This window comes from Oryctolagus cuniculus, chromosome 7 (assembly GCF_964237555.1).
Source record: "Oryctolagus cuniculus chromosome 7, mOryCun1.1, whole genome shotgun sequence".
Classification (NCBI taxonomy): Eukaryota; Metazoa; Chordata; class Mammalia; order Lagomorpha; family Leporidae; genus Oryctolagus; species Oryctolagus cuniculus.
The window spans coordinates 148,286,410-148,307,579 of record NC_091438.1 but is presented as its reverse complement, the minus strand read 5'-3'; the positions used below and the strand labels follow the sequence as shown (position 1 = coordinate 148,307,579).

Genomic DNA, 21,170 nt, shown 5'->3' with positions numbered 1-21,170 from the left:
CAGCGTGTTGTAAGCAGCGTCTTCTCTCAGATAAGGGGAAATGAAATTGATCGTATTACACCTTCTATTCTGGCTCCTAAAAAGAGCCAAGATAAACACAGAACAAAGCTTTTTCCCATATGGGGTAGCAAATAATGCCAACTCATTTTCTGTAAGGCTTCTCACAATGTGGCCAGCACCAGAAAAGCCAGGTGGGGCTGGAGGGGAATCCAGGGATGTCCAGACCAGGATCACATGCATCTCAAGGAGAGAAGAAGAACCAAGGAACACAGAATTACACTGCGAGTTCGCCTGTGGTGCCCTTCTGGCCCAGGCAGGCATGGGAGTGCCGAAGGCTGGTTTCTGACTCTTTGCCTAGCCACACCTTGGTCTGACTCTTGAAGCTGACAAAGATGGCTTGTGTTTCTTCGGGACATCAGACGAAAGAGTCATCTGCGAGACTCCCCCATGCCACACACGTCGAAGATGGAGCTTCTCGGCTGAGGGGTTTTAACCTCACTAATTAGTTTCATGGCTGCCTTTGGGGACATTGGGTTTATTTAGACAGACTTGAAAAGAGCAGAAATAAAGTATCTTCCAAAATGAAAATTCCATTTGGCCATCTGTGGGTGGACTAGCTTTGTTTTCTCAGTGTACTGAATTTGCTGATAGCTCTAACTTTCTGAAAGAGGATGGCTTTGAAATTATATTCTTGCTCTCTTTAAAGCCCCTATTTGAACCTTCTTTGAAACACTGTTTCATTATGAAAGAAAATAATGTCCGTATTTGGGGCCAGTGCTATGGCACAGCAGGTTAAGCTACCACCTGTGGTACTGGCATCCTATATGGCACTGGTTCATAGCCTGACTGCTCTATTTCTGATCCAGCTCCCTGCTAATGCACCTGGGAAAGCAGCAGAGGATGGCTCAAGTACTTGGGCGTCTGTACCCACGTGGGATACCCAGATGAAATTCTGGCTCCTAGCTTCAGCCTGGCCCAGTTCTGGCTGCTTGTCCATTTGGGGAGTAAACCAGCAAATGGAAGATACTTCTCTGTCTCTCTCTCACTCTCACTCTCACTCTCACTCTCTTTCTTTCCCTCTCTCTAACTCTGCCTTTCTAATCATCTTTCCTTCTCTCTAACTCTGCCTTTCTAATCAATCAGTCAATAAATTTTTTAAAAGGGGAGAGGTCCCTCTACATATCTAAAATTTTGAAGTTAGTGATTGTACAGAATCACTTCCACACATGAAGACAATTGTCTATTATGAAAAATTATCCTGGGGCCGGTGCTGTGGTGCAGTGGGTTAACACCCTGGCCTGAAGTACCGGCATCCCATATAAGCGGTGGTTCGAGACCTGGCTGCTCCACATCCGATCCAGCTCTCTGCTGTGGCCTGGGAAAGCAGTAGAAGATGGCCCAAGTCCTTGGGCCCCTGCACCTGTGTGGGAGACCCGGAAAAACTCCTGGCTCCTGGCTTTGGATCATCGCAGCTCTGGCCGTTGTGCGCAATTGGGGAGTGAACCAGCAGATGGAAGACTTCTCTCTCTGCCTCTCCTCTCTCTATGTAATTCTGACTTTCAAATAAATAAATAAATCTTTTAAAACAAATTATCCTGAGCTTCAAAATGGAAGCACCCCAGTTCCATAATTTTCCCCGGTTTCATATTGAGCTCCGGCAGAGCCCTGAGGAGCGCTGTCTCTGAGAAGTGTTTCATGGACACCTCCACGCTCCCCTGCTTGTGTCTGCAGGTGCTCGCGCGTTGGTCTGGGTCTGTGCTCCATTTGTGGTTTGCTACTTTCCCTGGTGTTTTTTGTGAAAGCAGGTTCTCTACTACATTTATCATAAGAAATATAAACTCCTTAGAGATTTAGTGGTGCCTTCCTGCTTTCCTGCTATTAGTGCTTTTTTTTTTTTTCCTAAGTTGAAAACCATGGAGAAATCTGCTGATATTAACCCAGCACTTTGTCTTTGGTGTTCGTCTAGACTCTGAGTGTTTCCTCTGAGACAGCCAGCCCTGAAGCCTCCCTGAAAACGGTGCTGAGCAGAGCCACGGACAAGTCAGTCTCCGTCACTGAAATATGTCACCTCCTGTGCACTGTCCATAAATCTTCTCCAGGCCTGCAGCCCGTCATGCAGGAGTTAGCGTCGCTGGGTAAGGAACAGAGTGGGGCTGGGGGCCTGTGAGGTCCCGGGCTGTTTGTCTCTTTAATGAGGAAAGAGGCAGTGGTTCACGTAAGGGCTCCTCACTGCCTTAAGTCACTTGGTGTTTCACGTGCTCCCAGTCCCAGCCGCCGGAGACACAGGTGAAAGATGATGCTGTTTGTGTTTACTGGAAAAGTACAGGTGACAGTGATGCACTCTGCAGTCCCCAGTGTCCTCTAAGAGTGTATTAGCAAAGTTCTAGAGGAAAATAGAAACAGATTTCCAGAGCCACAACATCTCTCTCCTGTGTAGGTTTCCTTACTAAGGAAGACGGAGAGAAGGGAGCGTGGGAGGTGAGCAACAAAGTTCACCTGGAAGCCAGCAACAAAGAAGATGCAGGGGCGGCGGAGCCAGCAGCAGACGCCCGGCGGTCTGGGGGACAGAACGGTCAGGGAGAGGCTGGCTCCTCGCCAGAACCTGCGGGGAAAGACACCTCTGCCTCCCCGGACGCTGCCAAGAAGAGCTTCGTGTGTAAGGCCTGCGACAAAAGCTTCCACTTCTACTGCCGCCTGAAGGTGCATGAGAAGCGCTGCCGGGCGGCCAGGAGCAAGCAGGTGCAGTGCAAGGAGTGCAGCGAGACCAGGGAGTCCAAGAAGGACCTGGAGCGGCACCAGCTCGAGGTCCATGGTGCCAGCGGCGAGGCTGAGGTCCCCAAGAAGAAGAAGAAAAGGCTCCCGGTGACCTGTGACCTCTGTGGGAGGGAGTTCGCCCACGCGTCAGGTACAGTCGGGGCTGACATCCTCTGGATGTCGTACTTGGGTTCCAGGCCTTGCCTCCAATGTGTGCAGTGAGGAACACGGAGGGGCCCCACAGACACAGGCGCCCAGCTCGTCTGGCGGCAGGGCAGTGTCGGCACGACAGCATGGCCGTGGGAGCAGCCCTGCGCTTCGGTCGCCCTGCCTGTTAAGCGGCTACCCTGACACCACTTCCTTTCTCAGGAGTTAGAGTAGAACACCAGTACAGCACTCAGAGTAGGATTAGCCCGCAGTAACTGGTGGCTGTTATTAGTCATGCTTGTAACCAGCTGTTCAGTGCCTGGCCTGCACATTTCCATGTACTTGTCCCTTCATGATAAACGAGTCACAGAAACCACGGGCTGTACATCAGAACTATTTGCCACGTCCCAGATGTTGGATAAGCGTAGTGAAATTTACGAGGTTTGTTTCCCTCTTTCCGGGTGGCTAGGTCCTGTTTAAGAGGGACAGCAGGGTGGGGGACGATAAGCCCAGCATCGCTGTCTGCCTGATCTCACTAGGAGGGAGGCTGGGTGGTAGGCAGACCAGCAGCGTGGCTATGTGAGGGAGGAGCTGGCACGGCCTGGCCCCCAGGTTCATGTTTGCTTCCTTCTGCGGCCTGGCCTGTGACAGAATTGGGCGTCCCCATGCTGGCCCCGTGACGTGGATTCCTGTGTGTTTTCTGGTCCCTGGCCCAACCCTCCCCCTCCCCTCACCCCAGGCATGCAGTACCACAAGCTGACGGAGCACTTTGATGAGAAACCTTTCTCGTGCGAGGAGTGTGGCGCCAAGTTTGCCGCCAATTCTACCCTGAAGAACCACCTGCGCCTTCACACCGGGGACCGCCCGTTCATGTGCAAACACTGCCTCATGACCTTCACCCAAGCCTCTGCCCTGGCCTACCACACCAAGAAGAAACACTCAGAAGGTGAGGCGTGGGCGAGCCCCTCGCTGCTCCTGGAGCGGCTCTCCTGAGCTGCCCGAGCACCCATTTGGAATCGGGCTAAAAACAAAACCAGAACTGAGCCTCCAGACACACAGACAACTAGGAACACGTGTGTGCACAGGCGTGTGAAATGCTTACTGTGAGAGTTTCTGAACAAAGACTGGCTCCCCTGGTATTACCGTGTTACTGTTCTAGGGTTCACATACAGCCAGGAATTCTAGGAGCTTTGAGATGAACTTGAGCATGGGACAGACCTTGATTGAGCTCCTGCTGTGGATCAGGTGATGCCAGGTACTGAGCCCCTCAGCTGGAATCTGCTCTCACAGCTGGCGTCTCAGCGGGCAGGGAGTACTGAGACAGTCACGGGCAGGTGGTGATGGGATTGGTGCCCGGGCAGCAGGGCAGAGTGGAGTGGGCATTTCTGGTGCAGCTGGAGGAAGGGCGGTGCGGTGCGTGGAAGCATAAGGGACAGTGCTGTCGTCCAGGGATGGACACAGCAGCCTTCTCACCGGTCTCCTTTGCTCAGGACTTGAAAAAGTACCCGCTGCCTCTGCTCAGAACCCTGCCTGGCTTCTCATCTCCGTGTGGAAGTCACAACCCCTACAGCTGCCTGCCAGGCCCTCCCTGATTGTCCCTCGATTCCCTCCTCGCTTCTCTTGGGCTGACCGCTGTTCCCACACTCTGCTGCCCGTTTGCACCTCCTTGCGAGGCCTCAGACCTGCCAGGCACTGGCTCCAGGACCTCTGCTCCTGCCAGTCCCTCTCTGGGACAGCTCCCTGCAGCCGCCTGCGTGCGTGCTTCCTTCCTTGCCTCCAAGTCCGCATTCACGCCGTCCGTGCCTTCCTCGACCCCTAGGGGAATCTCGGCACCCAGCCCCTTTCCTTGCATTAAATTTTTGCCATAGTACTTATCATGTGACATAGTATCCATTTATTTCAGGTCCAGTCTTCCCCTACTAAAAGGCAAGCTTTGTGAAGGGAGGCCTATTAGTTTTCTTTTTCCCTGCTGCTGTGTTGGGTGAACTTAGAATGACATTTGGTAATAGTAGGCCTTGATAAATACTTGCATCTGAGTGCATTTCCTGAGCACTGTTGCAGGCATGGGGCTGATGTAGATACTCTCACAGGGGATGAGACTGGCCATAAACAAACAGCTGTGTGATATAAATTCAGCTGGAGTCATTGCTGCGGGGGAACACAGAGCAGGGTAAGCCAGTGGGATGCAGGGTGGAGGCGCTGGCACTCTCTGGGGGCCTCAGAGGGCTGGCTTTGGAACAGAAACCCAAGTGGGGTGAGAGGGGTAGCCAGGGGAAGACCTAGAAGCACATCATGAGTGCAGAGCCCTCTCCTTGCAGGAAATGAGCTGGCCTTGCTTGAGAGGCCATGGAAAACTAGGAGGAGCTAGAGCAGAGGCAGGGAGGCAGAGTGGTGGAAGTTAGGCCAGAGAGATCACCAGAGCCAGGTCCCCGAAGGGCCCAGCAAGCCCAGGTGTGAGGACCTTTGGTTTTTCTGTGAAGCGTGTCCGTTACTGCTGCTGCTGTAGCAAGTGCAGTCTCTGGCTGTTCTGGAGGTCTTGCAAGGCTGAAATCAAAGTGTCAGCAAAGCTGTGTTCCTCCTGGACGCCGGAAGAGAGATTGGTTCCTTGCCTTTCTGTCTTCTAGAGGTTGCCTGCATGCCGTGGCTGCAGGCCCCATCACTGCTACAGCTGCTTCACGAGCGCCTAGCTCAGTCCCCGCCATGAAGGCCTTGGCTGTGTGTCATGGATTTCAGGGATCATTTGGGGGCCAGTATTTTGTCTTCCATGGGAAGCCATAGGAAAACCTAAGCACAGTCCTGATGGGATGTGATTTACCTCCTCACAGGTTGAATCTGGCTGACAGTAAACTGTTAGGCTAGGGCAAGAGGATGGGCTCAGCAGGGAGATGAGAGGCTGTTGCATAAGTCCAGTGAGGAGAAGTTTCCAGACATTGAAGTTTAGGATCTCTGGGAAAGTAGAAGTGACGGGACTCCGGAAATAGATGCGCAGGGAAGGTGGGAATTAAGGATGGCTTTGGAGTTTGGGGCATAAGCAACTACGTGTATGACGCTGCTGTTTACTGAGGTGGGAGAAACTGGGGGGAGGGGGGGAGGCTTATAGGAGGGTGGGGATACGGCATCAGGAAATATGTTTGGGATATAATGAATCTGGGAGACTTGCCAGCCCTCACATACAGCAGTAAAGCAGTAGGGATTGGATATGTGTGTTTGGAGTCGGGAAATGTGGGAGCTGTCGTTGTGGATGGCCAGTGGGGCTGTGAGATGAGCACACCCAGAAAATGATGCCACCCGGAAGGTCACGGACTGAGCCCCAGACTTTTCAGTAATTGCAGCTCTTCACTCAAGAGCCCCTTTTTTCTACACAGTCCTATCTCTGTGCTTAGTAGGTCGAAAATAAAATGAGGCTGACTGCTCCAGGAGAAGGGGACCCTTAGTGGGGCGCCCTTCGACCCAGCGCTGTTTGCGATGCTCTTCTCCAGACTCACTGGGTGCCTGGGTTACAGTCTCATCGCGTGCGTGAGAAATGGAGTGACACTGCACAGGCAGTCGCTGGAAGGAAGCTTTCATTCTTCTCGGAATCCACACCTTAGCTGTGTGTGCAGCTGTGGTGCTGCACTGTATGTGTGTCAAGGGAATCCAAGCCCATGCGTTTCTGAACATAGGATATCTCTTGGCTGGGAGAGGAGTGGCCTGAGAACCAGACGGGTCCTCCTGTGTGGTGAGAACTGTGTCTGAGGAGTGTGCGACAGCTCAGCCTGCTCATCCAGTGTGCTGCAGACCACCTGGTGTTTCAGGGCCCCTCCCAGGAGGCGTGGCGTAGAATCTGCTTTTCTGTAGGAGTGCCGGGAATGGTGCATGCTGCTCTAACCGCTCATTTGTATTTGCAGGGAAGATGTACGCCTGCCAGTACTGTGATGCCGTGTTCGCCCAGTCCATTGAGCTGTCCCGCCACGTGAGGACGCACACCGGGGACAAGCCCTATGTCTGCAGGGACTGTGGCAAGGGCTTCCGGCAAGCCAATGGCCTCTCCATCCACCTGCACACCTTCCACAGTATGTCCCGAGATCGTGCGTTGGCGGGCGCTCAGCGGCAGCTGGGACGGAGGTGTCACCACCAGCACCGGGTCCCTTTCAGTCCTTCCCCTCCCGTGTTTCCCTGCAGAACCCAGAGTCCCTCATCCTGTTTTTGAGGAGGCTTGTTCTGCCTCAGCGCCGTGCGCCACGCATCGCGCTCTGTGCAGCGGGTCTCCTTGTCTTCCTCTTGGGCCTCCTTGACTGACAAGTCACGTGTGAAGGCTTTCTTGCCTTTGTAGCTGCGGGGCTTGCAGACACGGGAATGCCTCTGGTAGTCGCCACACTGCCGTGTCCTCCCCACCCCCGCCCGCTTCCGTCCTGGGCTCATCCCGTTGCCGTGCGGAAGAATCCCAGGCACTCTGCAAGGCGCGTCCACCATCGCAGGTGGTCGCTTGCCCAGTGTTCCCTTGTGAATTTGCTCATAGTGTGACCTGCTCCTATCCTCCACTCCTCCTGCTAGAACTCACACAGACAAGAACACACTCTCATTCAAAACACAGCACACAGGGAGGAAAAAGAAGCTCTGTGATTCCTATTTCACGCTCAGGACGTTGTGGGGGCGCTGTGTGTCTGGCCACGCGGCGTTCTCTGTAGCCGAGTGTAATCAGCACAGCCCAGCAGGGTGCTAGGAACTCAGACTGAAATCACACAGGCGTGGGCTTGAATCTTGACCCTGCTACTTAACTTCCTGGAGACCTTAAACAACTTTTCCTTTATAAGCCTCTTAGAGTCCTTCTGTAAGCCGAAGCAAATAATAGTGCTGTCCCCTTGGATGGCTGTAAGAATTAAACGAGATAGTTTACGTGGAACATGGAGTTCCCTGCCTGACAGAAAATGCTCACCAAACACCAGGCCTATTGATGACAAGAGCAGCCCCGTCGGGTGCCGTTTGTGTGTTTCGCACACCCGTCTCTCACCCCGCTTCCCACACACCACTTTCTAGCTGTTGGCAGATACAGCGTCTCACAGCGTGTGCTTATGTGAACCGTCCAAGTCCGTCACCAGCCAGCCAGCGGGGACTTGGCTGCAGCTTCTGTGTGCCCCGCACGTGGCTGGGTGCTAGACACTGCGGGGGAACATAAAGTGCGGCCCCTATTCCCCAGGGAGGTTGCAAGCCTACCTAGAAAATCCAGGCACAGTAAACTTGCGATGACTGAGATCCAGCACTGCCATTCTGATGTCTTCCAGCCTCTGTAAATGACGTCTGCTTCCACTATGTGGGGTCAGGAGAGGGGAAGACACTACTCATTTTCTCATTTTCAGAATGGAGAAGGGCCCAGAGTACTTGGCTGTGCCCAGAATCTATCAGCAGCAGCAGACCCGGCATCTAGCCCCCCCCCCCGGTCCCCCACCATTCCTCAGGACAGATCGCTGCTTGTGAAACCTGTATCAGAGTCTTAACAGGCAGTGTAGGGGCCCGCGCCGTGTGCTGGGGTCGGCATCCCATGCAGCAGCGCCTGTTCCCGTCCTGGGTACCCTGCGCTTCTGATGCAGCTCCCTGCTCGGCTGCCTGGGGGGGCGCGGACTCAAGTCCTTGGGTTCCTGCCACCCATAGGAGGGACCTGAAGGGAGTCTTGGGCTTGGCCTAACCCTGGCGGCTGTGGGCAGTGAATGGAACCAGTGAATGGAAGATCTCTCTGTGTCTCACCCTCTCTGTCCCTCTGCCTTTCAAATAGATAAATAAGTCCTTGAAAAGAGAACAGCAGTGTAAACAGATTCCAGGAGCTCGCATCCACAGGGCAGCTAGCTCACGACACCAGAGGTTCGTGTCAGGATTGCGGAATTACTCTGCGCATATGCAAGACTGGCTCCATAGGCTGAGCCCTTGTAGATGGAGGGTTTTATTAGTAGGACATCTAGCTTTCTGTTTCTGTTGCTTAACAAAACAAAACAAAGGCTGAAGTTGGTTGTCATGAGGGTGGCAAATGTGTTCTTTCGCTGGGCCAGGTCTCTCTGGGAGGGCTCCCTGAGGACTTGCTGGTCCCGGTGAGCTGTGGCACAGAGCAGGGACTTGCAGGGCGAAGCCAGGACTGTTGCCAAGTTCAGTCATTTCCGAGTTGTGCCCTTGGGCAAGGTACTCGCTTGCCTCTCCAAACCCCGGGTTCCTAATCTGTGAAGTAGGGATGAGAATGGACCCTAGCCAGAGGGTCCTTGGAAGGATTCAGTGCGGTAATGTGACAGAGCACTTAGACAACGCCTGTCACAAACCACTCATTAAACCGTATCTGTGCAAACGATTCGATGGTGGAGCCTAACTTGAGCAAGGAGAGGTTTCTCTGGTCAGACTCTGCAGACCAAGGGCACAGTGATGCTCTGGGCGGTGGGTGAAAAACAGTGCCCACTGCAACAGGGGTGACCTATCCGTGCTTAGAGGAAGCCCAGCTCCCGGGATGAAGGTGGGGGAGTCGAACTGTGCTGCACCGACTTCTCGTCCTGGGAGCCAGTGGTCCCGGGCGCCATCTAAGCAGTCTCAGGCCTGTTGCCAGGCAAAGCAGTCGCATGGCACTGACTGCCATCTGTGGTGTTCTTTTTCCTTCTGCCTCTTCCCTGCATGGATGTCCCTCGCGGAACCAGACATAGAAGACCCCTATGACTGCAAGAAATGCCGGATGAGCTTCCCCACGCTGCAGGACCACCGGAAGCACATCCACGAGGTGCACTCCAAGGAGTACCACCCCTGCCCCACGTGCGGCAAGATCTTCAGTGCACCCTCCATGCTGGAGCGGCACATGGTGACCCACGTCGGGGGGAAGCCCTTCAGCTGTGGCATTTGCAACAAGGCCTACCAGGTGACCGCCGGGGCCACTGGCAGCTCTCCCCCAACCCCTGCCCCCGGTTCCATGAGGGTCTAGAGGAGATCGAGGCCAGGTGAGGCCAGGGTGGGGGCTGTCACAGCAGCACAGCGTTCCACGCCCCTTGGTCTGAGTTTCAGCCTTGTCGTCAACTGAGTGCTGTTTATCTCACATTCCACAGAACGTGCTGGCCCCTGTGTCATGGTACAGGAGAGGATGATTCCTGAAATTACCTTGGGTTTAGCACCACTTCTGTTTGGTTGGTTGGTTGGTTTTTTTCTTAAACTCCTGAGAAGGGGTCTACATTTTTACCTTGGAATTTGGTATCTTATTAACAGGAAACCATATACAAGGATACTTCAAAAAAAAAAAAAAAAAAAAACCTTGGGGAAAAAAGTTTATTATGGTGCAAAGAAATTTTGAAATTCACGCATAGTTTTTCATAATGCACATTTTCATAAGCTTCTTAAAGATTTTGTTCTATTTATTTGGAAGGCAGAGTGACAGACAGCTCTTCCAAATGGCCAAAACAGCCAGGCCTGGGCCAGGCTGAAGCCAGGAACCTAGAATGCCTTCAAGTTCTCCCACGTGGATAGCAAGGGGGCCCTAAGCACTAGGGCCATCTGCTGCTGCTTTTCCAAATGCATTAGCAGTGAGCTGGGTCAAAGCTAAAAGCCAAGACTCGACCCAGAGCTGCAGCTTAACCTGCTGTGCCCCAACACCAGCCTCCTCAATTTTTTTTTTTTGGCAGAAAAATAAACTTATCTTTTCATTTAGTTTCCTACTAACTTCTTGAAGTACCCCCAGAGGGCTAAAAAGGAAGCACGTCTCCCAGAAACGGTCAGAGAGAGAGGAGCGGTCGCTGCTGGCACCTGTGAGACCTGCCTGCAGATAAGACTGCTGCTCACTCCAGCTCAGCAGAAACGGCCGCTAACTCTGGGCCACGCCTCGTGCTGCGCGGCGGCTGTTCAGAGCTGGATCAGACCCGGGCGGGTGTGGGCCGGCTGTTCCAGGGCTGCACGGGAGCCTGGGAAGGGAGGCCCTCCCTCTCGTGCTCCTTCTGCAGGTTGCCCTGCCGCACTCCCGGTCAGAGCTGCAGCCCAGTGGTGAAGAACACAGGTGTCCCCTGGAAGGCCAGGGTTTAACCCTGGAGCTGCTCGCTGATCGTGTGACCTTGGGGAATCATTTAATCAGACAGTGCCCCAGCTTCCGCCTACTGGCAGGACCCTGACACTTGCCTTGTGGACTTGCTGCCAGGTGTGAGGCTTAATGAAGGACCAGGCCGCTGCGGTGGCCTCTTGAGATCGGGTGGTTGCCTTGTTTTCACAAGCGTGGGCACTCAGTATGTTGGGTAAGAGAGTGCGACTCTAGTTGCGTGAGCTCACCTCAGAACGTTTCTCTCTCACAAGGACCAGGGGAGCTCTCCAGGTTGCTGGAACTTTTCTAAGACCTAACATTTGCCAAATCTCTTGCAGCAATTATCTGGTCTGTGGTACCACAATCGGACCCACCACCCTGACGTGTTTGCCGCTCAGAACCACCGGTCTTCCAAGTTCTCGTCCCTGCAGTGCAGCTCCTGTGACAAAGCCTTTCCCAACACCATCGAGCACAAGAAGCACATCAAAGCAGAGCACGCAGGTGAGGTGTGGTGCCACCGACCGAGTGCGCAGGGCCAGGTAGCGTAGCGTCCTGGGCTCTCTGGAAGCCCTGCCCTCGCGCGGTCCGGTGTGCTGGGCTGGGGCTGACGGAGGCAGCCCTGGAAACCTCGCGCATGGGAGCTCCTCTAGCCCCTGCACGCGGGAAGGGGGTCGGCTTGGCAGCGGTCCGGCCCGGCTGGGTCTAGGTGCTCGGCCTTGGCAAGGGACTCGCTTTTCCGAACCTGCTTGCTCCTCTTCAGGATAGCGTTATTCATCCCTACCTGGCAGGTGAGTCTGGGGATAATCCCAAGCTCTCAGTGTGTCCTACATGCCAGGCACTAGCCGAACACTCCCGGTGTGTGTTCTCGTGTCCCCCTCACAACCCTCTTCACGTCCAGGCAGTCCGGGGCAGGCCCAGTGCTGTCCCCAGGCTCTGTCTGCACGCGTCTCCCCTAGGGATACAGCCCTGTACCCCCAGCCTTCGGAGCCGTCCTCTGTTCTTTGCCATCACTTCTTTCTCTTTCTCCACCTCCCAGATATGAAGTTCCACGAATGTGACCAGTGTAAGGAGCTCTTCCCCACGCCAGCTTTGCTGCAGGTTCACGTCAAGTGCCAGCATTCAGGTTGGTTCCCCTTTCCCATATTCCTGAACTAGACTGCCTGGGCGGGAGTCGCATCACCACCACTACCCACAGCTGTGCGGCCCGGGCTGCGGCACTCCCCTGACTTCTATGCTTCGTTTTCTCATCTAGAAAATGGGGACGGTTTTAATACCCACCTCATAAGGTAACAGGAAAACCCGAGCTCGTCCGTGAATGTCATTGTCATTGCCTATTTCATCGGATCTACAGGGCCAGGTGCACATTTTTAATGAACCGTGAAGAAAACACAACTGCTGTCAATTAAATTATGTTTTCTTATCACTTAGCACATGTAGGTTATCTAAATGTTTTGGACTAATTTAATATTGATTTCTTTTTCCAGATGTATTTATTTATTTGTTTATTTGGAAGGTGGCATTACAGAGAAGGAGAAGCAAAGGCAGAGAGAGAGAGGTCTTCCATCCACTGGTTCAATCCCCAAATGGCTGCAACCACCGGGGCTGGGCCAGACCAAAGCCAGGAGCCACGAGCTTCATCTTGGTCTCCCACAAGGGTGCAAGGATCCAAGCACGTGGGCCATCTTCCTCTGGCTTTACCAGGAGCATTAGCAGCGATCTGGGTCAGAAGTGGAGCAGCCAGGACTTGAACCAGCACCCATATGGAATGCTGGCCCTGCAGACAGTGGCTTAACCTGGTGCACCACAGCACGAGCCCCTTGACATAGATTTTTATCATGTCACTTACTCGTGTGTGCACATAAAAAGGAAAACGTGGGGCCCGCGCTGTGGTGCAGCGGGTTAAGCCACTGTCTGCAGTGCCGGCATCCCATATGGGCTCCAGTTCTAGTCCCGGTTGCTCCGCTTCCGATCCAGCTCTCTGCTATGGCCTGGGAAAGCAGTGGAAGATGGCCCAGATGCTTAGGCCCCTGCACCCGTGTGGGAGACTCGGAAGAAGCTCCTGGCTGTTGGCTTTGGATTGATGCAGCTCTAGCCGTTGTGGCCAATTGGGGAGTGAACCAGCAGATGGAAGGCCTCTGTAACTCTGCCTTTCAAATAAATAAAAATAATTTTTTAAAGGAAAACGTAAGAAATAAATTGATTATGGAAAGAAACCAGCTCCTCAGAGTGGGTGCAGTTCTGACTGCCGGTGGTGGAGCGCGGGGAGCAGATTTGGTGAGGGCTGAAGGCCGCTGGTTTTAGTCTCTTGAATGAGAGGTCGAACGAATCGGCTTTGGATTCCTGCTTTGGCAATGAACTGAGCCTTCATCGCTTACCTCCTCCCTCCGAAAGCATCGTGTCCCCTGAGGTAAAGGCCTGCCCCAGGCCGTGGACGCCTGTCCTGCAGGTCGCAGTCTGCCGCTCCGGCGTTCAGGCATGCGCGGCCGTTGAGAGTTGCGCCAGGTGCCACCTTGCCCAGAGCACTCGCGAGGCACCTGTTGCAGAGACGCTGGAGTGTGCTTGTCAGGTGTGGTGAAGCAGAGCACCGTCGGCATCGCCGTCGGCAGTGGGAGCCGTGCCGGGCCTCGGAGGGTGCGGCCTGACCAGTGCTAACGAAACGCCGTGCCGGGGCCGCTCCCCTGCGTCGGCCCTTCCAGGATTCCAAGCTTCAGAGCCGCAAAGCCGGGGTCTGCTGCGTAGCCTCAGTCTCTGCGCCTTCGTCTCGCCTCTCCCCGTTCCTGTTTCTCCAAGGATCCCATCCGCGACCTGCCCTTCCGTCTCCCCCTGCAGGGTCCCAGCCATTCAGGTGCTTGTACTGCTCGGCGACTTTCCGCTTCCCCGGGGCGCTGCAGCACCACGTCACCACCGAGCACTTCAAGCAGTCGGAGAGCACCTTCCCCTGTGAGCTGTGCGGGGAGCTCTTCACCTCCCAGGCCCAGCGCGACGGTCACTTGGAGTCTGAGCACCCAAAGGTGATGGGCGCCGAAACCCAGGCAGCTGCCTCCCAGGTGGTACAGGTGAGTAAGGCCCTCAACTGCACAGAAAGCTGGCGTGGGCCCCGGGGCTTCTCTGGCGGGAGCGCTGTCAGCCCCCAGGCTGACTCTGGGGCTCTTTCAGGGTCCCTTGAGAGATTGCCCCACCAGGGAGAACTTGTAGAGGTTTTTTCTCACCGTCCACAGCCTTCCCACCTCCTGAGGAACACGGCAGGGGACAGTCGGGGGTGGTCGTGGGGAGGGTCGCAGGAAGTCGTGGGGAAGGGCGGTCAAGCCTGTGCTGGTCAGGGACCACCTGCAGCACAGACCCTTGGGCAGCTCCCCTGCGCTGGACACAGCACACATTGTCACCCCTGGGCTGCCCCCTCTACCTGGGCAAAAATAACCCACCTCTTCTTGATGAAAAACCTGCCTCCGCAGCCCGTGTAATCCAGCCTCTCTCTGCCCCCAGGTCCTCGTTTACTCTTCCCAACTCCAAAGACAGGGCGGAAAGGAAGCGGGCTGGGTTCTGTGGGTTGCAGTGGGTTAGAGAGGAACCGGAAACTGAGGGAGGTCTGAGTCTGGCCGTCCCACTGTCCAGTGCCCTGGGTCAGTCGCTTTCAGCCCTGTCCTCACAGGCCCTTGGAGGGGCAGAGATGTGGCCAGGGGGGCAGCGCTGCAGGCTGCTCATCAGCCAGCACCATTCCGCTTTGTTTTTTTGTAAGATGCCCTCTGAGAAAAAGGAAGGGAGGAGGCTTCGTTCCTTTAAAAATAAAAACAAAAAAACAGTCCGCGAACTCCCCTCCTGGTGAATTATCAGTTGGACATCACCCTTGCTCCCTCCGCTCCGGTTCACAGAGGAGCAGCGCAGTTGTCCTCACCGTGCCCTCCGGGGGCACCTGCCTCGTAAACCTCACCGCATCTCGTTGTTCTGGGGTGCACAGGTCAGAGGCTAGAGTTTGTCCACATTCTCTGCCTTCTCAGGCCCTCCGTCTGCTGGCTTCCACGGACAGCCTCGGCCGAGCAGAGGCCCGGAGGCGCCACCCTTGGCAAGCCAAGGCCTCTGGTAGCCACTCGTGTCCGTGCTTCGAGCATGAGACCAGCCACCCTCAGTAGCATTCCTCTCACACGGCACTTGGGGCTGCAGTGAATCCTCGAGACAGGGAAACCCAGGGCGAGAAACGGAGCCTGTGTTCACTGGCGTGTAATCATAGCGTCCCGGCGCCCTGCGACGGCGTACTGAGCAAAATTACAGCAATTTCGTGCGCAGTTATTTAAATGGTGTGCCTGCCTTCTCTTTTGCATCGCTGGTGTGTTGGGCTTGCCTCTTCCCATTAGGCATGTGTAATTGCTCTCCTCAGGTGAAGACATAAATATCATCATTACAGCCTGGGATGGGACCGTGTACATTCTGGGGCGCTAGCCACGGCCACTGCCAGAGCAGCCTCCCGGCCTTCCCTTTCAGGTGATCCAGACCGCAGAGCCCGCGGCTTCGGCAGAGCAGGTGATCACGCTGGAGGAGGCCCAGCTGGCCGGGTCGCAGGTGTTTGTGACGCTGCCGGAGTCTCAGACACCTCAGACCAGCTCTGAGCTCGTGGCCGTGACTGTGGAGGACTTGCTGGACGGCACCGTGACCCTGATCTGTGGAGAAGCCAAGTGAGTGGCTGTCGTCCAGGGGAGGGGCTCCTGCGTGTGCACCAGAGACAGCCCGGTAGCTGCCATCTGCCCCGCGTCCCCGGCTGTCCTGAGCCTACGGCCAACCAGAGCGGCTCCCTTGGAAAGCACGCGGAGCATCGTTGTTCCCGTGGAGCCCACACGTCTGACACCACCATCTGCCACAGCAGGCAGCCTGTGCCTTTGGCCTCTGAGACACCGCCAGATCCCCTGCCAAGGACAGCTTCCAAAACCCAGGGCACGAGCAGTGGGGCGTGCCGTGTGCCGGCAGTGCTTGGTGGCAGAATGGCAGTTAGAAATGCTGCCAGTGCCTCCAGCCAGCCCATCCTGGGCCCCGGCTTTGAGCTCACGTGCCCCTGCCCCCCACCTGGGTCGGGCTTCCCCTGCACCCAGAAGCTGTGCCCAGCGTGGTGGTACAGGGAGGTCTTTCCCTGGCAGGAGGGACAGCTCTTCCAGACAGAGCCCTTGGGGTGTTCCTGCCGCCTGGCTGTAATGGAGACCATCTGGGGCCGGAGACAGTCCCCACCTTTCCAGTATTTCCATCGTGGTGTCCCTTCCTGAAGGCGGCGCCCGCAGTCTCCCCTGCATGCTCAGCCTCATCCTCTTCCTGCACTCAGAGGCCGACACCTCCGCCTGCCTTGCAGGCCGTGCGTCCTCACAGGCCGTGCGTCCTGCCGTGAGGAGCGGTTAGTGCTGGCTGCGGGCCGCCGCTGCCACAGGGCACCGAGCCTTTGGAGTCGGAATTTCATGAAGCTTTCTTATCTTTAGTTCCTAAGATATAATCTGATAATTAATGGTTCGTGGAAGCCATTACGAAGTGCAATTGGATGGATGGTTCCCCGTTTAGAGAGAATCACTAGCCTTCTTCTTTCCTCGAAGCCAAAGGTTGCAATGTGCAGGCGTGTTTACACCAGGCAGGCCTCCCTGCCACACAGTGTGGCTGGACTCCCGGGAGGGGTGTTCTGATCTGGCCACCAGCCCTGGAGCCTGAGACTGGCAGAGACAGGCCCGGCTCGTGGCAGGGCTCAGTGTGGGCGGGGCTGCGCTGTGCCAGGGCAGGCCGCAGAGCCTTCCCGCTGACCACCGTGTGCACAGGCAGCTGGCCCCCACAGAGCTTCCGCAGAGGGCTCAGCCAGCGCTCCCCAGGCAGCCGCTGGCCTCTGGCCTGTCCCTGTGTTGATAGGCAAATCGCTTGGGCTATCAGTTCAGAATCTCCCGATTCTGAAGTAAGTGAAGTGTTAAAGAGAGTCGGCCTCAGAAGCCAGGGACTGACCAGAAGATGGTGCTCAAGCCTTTAAGACTTTGCCTCCCTGCAAAGACCTTGCTGCTGCGACTAGGGCTGCCCGTCTCCTTAGGGCTTAGCCCTGGGAGCCACCGGAAGCCCTCACATGGCAAGTGGCAGCAGGTAAAGCCCGCTGAAAGGCAGGGGGAGCACATGCGTCCAGGCCTTGGCACCAAGCCCAGCGCACAAGGCTGCAGCTCCTCGCACAGCACGGCGCGAGTGTGGCTCAGACTCCAGCCAGAAAACGAACGGAAGCAGAAAGTCAGCTGCCGAGGGCCTGCAGGGGACAGTGACCTTGGCTGAAGGGCTGCTGGACGGAGGGCTCTGCTGGAGATCCACGGCGGGGCCGGGCCCTGACTCCCCGGAGTGGCAGCTTGCGGGGCGGGGCCAGTGGAGAGGCGGGACTTGCTGAGACCTCAGGGGCCCTCAGTGCGGGGCGGGGCCCAGTGCGGGTCTGGTCGGAGTGCAGGGAGGGCCCGCCTGAATCAGCTACTGGCCCCACTGCGCCCCTGCCTCTGCCTCTGCCGGCTGAGTTCACAGTCGCCCCCTGGAGAAGCCCAGGCATGGGTTCCATTGCGCTTGTTCCACTCTGCTTGGCCGTTTTATTCATTTCTTGCGCTTCTGCCCAAGAGACCTTCTGATTGCCTCATTCCGGAGGCGCTGCCCGTGCAGCCCAGCTGAGGCATTGCAGGGCTGTGGAGAAGTCTGCCGACGTTTTGGGACCCGTGGATTGGTTCCGTCGGCCTCCAGCCTTCGTGGCTCCCAGAGCCCGGGATCCACTGTGAGGAGGGAACGGTGGTCAGCGTCGTAGCTGGAGCCCTGCTGTGGGAGCAGTGAGTCAGCTGCGCAGCAGGAGCTGTCCTCACGGTGACGTGCGAACAGGTGGCTCAAGCACAGGGGCCCCGCAGGAATGTGAGGCCCTTACTGACCTGGTCCCTGAGCCGGGCCAGGAACCAGAGGACCGCAGTGGGGCGGGCTGTGTGGGGCGTTCCGCTTTGCACTGCCTCCGGAGGCGCCCCAGCCTCGTCCCCCGGGCGAGCGCTGGTGGTGAGGGGCTGAGAGGTGGGCGGTGCCTGGGGACACGAAGTCTGTCCTCTGCCCGCAGGCTCAGGTGGACCGCAGAATCAGGAGCGGTGAGGGCGTCCTGGGAGGTCCTCCGAGCCCGCGCTGCTGCCTGGCGGCCAGCACAGTGGACGGGCTGGGGCTGTGCCTTCACAGGTCTCCTGTGCTGAGGAGCGGGAGCCGGGCAGGCAGCTCCAAGGACTGAGCGGTGTTCTGGGGAGTGGGGGCCGCAGAATTGGGTGGGACCTGAGTGGCTGCTTCAGGAGTGGTGGGGGCTTCAGTTGGCATAACCAGAGGAGGAGCTGAGCAGCCCCAGCCCTGGCCTGCTTGGCCCAGTGTCCCAGGAAGGGGGAAGTAAAACAGATTTAGGGCTAGAGGGAGTTTTGGGGACGAGTTATTAATTGTTTTGTTGCCATGGAAACATTGGAGGTGGTAGGACTTAGACCAGAGGCACAGTGGAAACTCCAAAACTCGGGGCACCTGCAGCTGGGCGTGCGAGGGAGACAGAAGCTGGGTGCCCCCTGGGGACCACATTACTGACAGGAGCCCTTCCCGGGGCTGCATAGACAACCCCCCACGTGCCGCTGTATACATTGCATTGCAAACCATTATCGATGTTCAACATGTACTCGTGTGTATAAATAAAATGCATTCTTGAAGAAAATCACACTTTGTGCACAGACCTGTTTTCTCTCTGGCCTGGCGGTGTCAGGTGCTCGGGCTGCAGGGCCTGGTCTCGGGGCTGTTGGGTGCCTTCCGACCGTGACCACGTGGCCTGGGGACTGAAACGCTCCCCTGTCACATGAGTCTCATTTGCTAAGCCCTCTTTCCCGGGAGTAGGTGTGGGCAGCGGTGGTGTCTGGCCTGGCCCTCCCCAGCTGTGCCCTGAATAACCATGACCTTGGCAAGGTGCTCGCCGCTCCACGCTCCTTCCCAGCTCCCAGCTGTAAAGGGGAAATCATTGCACTTACAGAATTGTGGTGTGAATTCAAAGCCTGGTTTTGGTGAATCGACTCAAATGTTGTTACTAACGCCTGCAAGTCTGCACGCAGGCGCTAGGAGGGTGTCCTGTGCCGCGGTGTGGGCGTGCCCTGGACATGGCCTGCTCGCGCAAGCAGAGGACGACTCGGATCTCAGACTCAGGTGTTGTGGGGAAGAGGGGAGCTGCTTCCTGCCCCGCAGCTGTGGGTCCTCGCTCCCCTCGGAGTCACCACCCTGCCGTGTCCTCCTCCGCCCGCCTCTAGGCAGAGGGGCGGCGCTCGGCCTGGCTTCGGTGAGCTCCGCGGTCGAGGACGAGCTCGTCCAGCTCCCCCCATCTGGGAATCTGCATTCTGAGATTCCCAGCCCGTGTCCTACCCTGGACGGCCGGGGCGTGTTGCACCTTGCTTTATCTCGCGTTGCATCCTAAACAGCTGGAGGACAGGGACTGCCCCTGCCAGTTTGGTTTCCGAGTAGGGGGCTCTGTGCTGGGCGCGCAGAGGCTGAGTCTGGCCCACGCGGGGCACACCCCTGCTTGTGAAGGCCGGCGTGTGGCAGGGAGGCTGTCCCCAGGTTACCCTGGGCCGGTCTACCAGAGCATCCTCCTTTCTTTGTCCTCTGAGAAGAGATTAGCACAGGGCTGAGAGCGGCTGGCGGCCCTGCAGCTCCCCAGCTTCTCTGATCAAACAGCACTCCTGCCGCCTCCTCTTGCCCCGGGTCCCCCAGCGTAGGCCAGAAGCAGCTGATCAAACACATCAGGACAAGGTCAGTCCAGGGACCCACAGTCCCCTCCAGGGGAGACTTCACAGCCCTGCCGTCAGGAGGCTCTGATAAAAATGGGCAGGGGTGGGCAAGAGGGCCCATGGGGCTGGCCTGAGGCCGAACACCTTCGCTCCGTTTCAGGGTGAAGTCCGTGTGCTCCACACGGGGCCTAGAGCAAGGGCCGCTGTGTGTGAACGAGTGGGGGTGGGAGATGGCAAGGAAGAGCCCGTGGATTGTTGGATTGTCACAGGGTGACTTAGCTCCCCCTCATTATCCCACAACCCCTTCGAGGGCAAAACCTGTGCAGTATCCTCACTCGGACATGCACACGCGTGCACATTGGCTGGCGCCTCGGGGGTCTGCACGCTGAGTGACCTGGGTCCCTGGAGTCCTGGGATGTGCCCGCTCCCTAGGCTACAGGAGGCTGGGGCCGATCAGCCTGAAGCGCTGCCTGGCTGAGGTTCGTAGGGCGCTGGCTGTAGATGAGGAGCAGGTGCCGAAAACGCGTGCCGGGCTGGACGGGGGCCAGCAGCTCATGGGACCTGCAAATGCTGTGCAGTTTTTTGTTGGTTTTCTTTGAGGGGGAGGATTAATAAATTTTAGAAATAGTTTCATAGGAGGCAGCATTGTGGCACAGGAAGTTAAACCCCTGCCTGCGACGCCAGCATCCTGTTTGAGTACCAGTTCAAGTCCCGGCTGCTCCACTTCCAATCCAGCTCCCTGGTAATGCACCTGGGAAAGCAGTGGAGGACGGCCCAAGTGCTCGGGCCTCTGCACCCACATGGGAGACCTGGAAGAAGCTCCTGGCTCCCGGCTTGCTTGCTCGCTCACGCTCTCGTTCTCTCTCTCTCTCTCTCTCTCCACCTTTCAAATAGATAAATCTTTGTTGAGAAAATTAGTCTCACAATAATTGCTGTTATTAAGAGCTTCCACGACGTGGACACTAGTACCTTTATGTAATTCTGCTTTCCTAAGATCAGGGCAACCCGGGCCCTACTGCTGGCTCTGTTACCCTGTGGTGTGGACATCACTACCAGAACCACTGCGTAGCCAGTGAGCAGCACAGCTGGGACTTGAACCCAGAACCGTTCAAACACCAGGCTGTCATAGAGCACTTCTGAGTACCTCACTGGCCAGAAAAAGGTCACTCCCACGTGTTTCCGTTCCTCACACAACCTTGTCTGTACCTGTTTTCTCTCCTGCTCCCTCGCACCCATCCTGCCTGAGACGACCACCCTAGCCTAAAACTGAGCCGCTGGAGGAGTCACCGGTGGCAAGTCACGCCCCCTGCCCTGCTCCGCTAGTAGCAGGAGGCCACGTGGGGCACAAGTCAGGGCTGTCCTTGGGATGCAGGTCCCGCCTGGGCTCCTGTGCAAGGGTGGGCCCCTCACCTCGGCAGCTCTGGGAGGCGTCTCCGCTCCTCGCCTTCCCGGGCTCCACCTTGACCCCGGGCTCCTAGAGCAGGAATGTTTTCCACAGCCGCAGATTTGCTTGGAGA

At 56.6% G+C, this 21,170-nt stretch overlaps 1 protein-coding gene across 2 annotated transcripts in view; it reads left to right on the top strand.

Annotated features, from left to right (window-relative positions):
• Nucleotides 1-18,596, top strand: part of ZBTB40 (zinc finger and BTB domain containing 40) — an 80,967-nt gene extending 62,371 nt beyond the window's left edge. For both annotated transcript variants that reach the window (XM_051856713.2, XM_002715990.5), the window contains 9 exons: nucleotides 1,967-2,135; nucleotides 2,438-2,905; nucleotides 3,641-3,847; nucleotides 6,789-6,953; nucleotides 9,549-9,763; nucleotides 11,242-11,404; nucleotides 11,940-12,026; nucleotides 13,733-13,959; nucleotides 15,380-18,596. In XM_051856713.2, the coding sequence (XP_051712673.2) occupies nucleotides 1,967-2,135; nucleotides 2,438-2,905; nucleotides 3,641-3,847; nucleotides 6,789-6,953; nucleotides 9,549-9,763; nucleotides 11,242-11,404; nucleotides 11,940-12,026; nucleotides 13,733-13,959; nucleotides 15,380-15,574 (1,896 nt within the window). In that variant the 3' untranslated portion in view covers nucleotides 15,575-18,596. The remainder of the gene's footprint in view (nucleotides 1-1,966; nucleotides 2,136-2,437; nucleotides 2,906-3,640; nucleotides 3,848-6,788; nucleotides 6,954-9,548; nucleotides 9,764-11,241; nucleotides 11,405-11,939; nucleotides 12,027-13,732; nucleotides 13,960-15,379) is intronic.
• The last annotated feature ends 2,574 nt before the right edge of the window (nucleotides 18,597-21,170 follow it).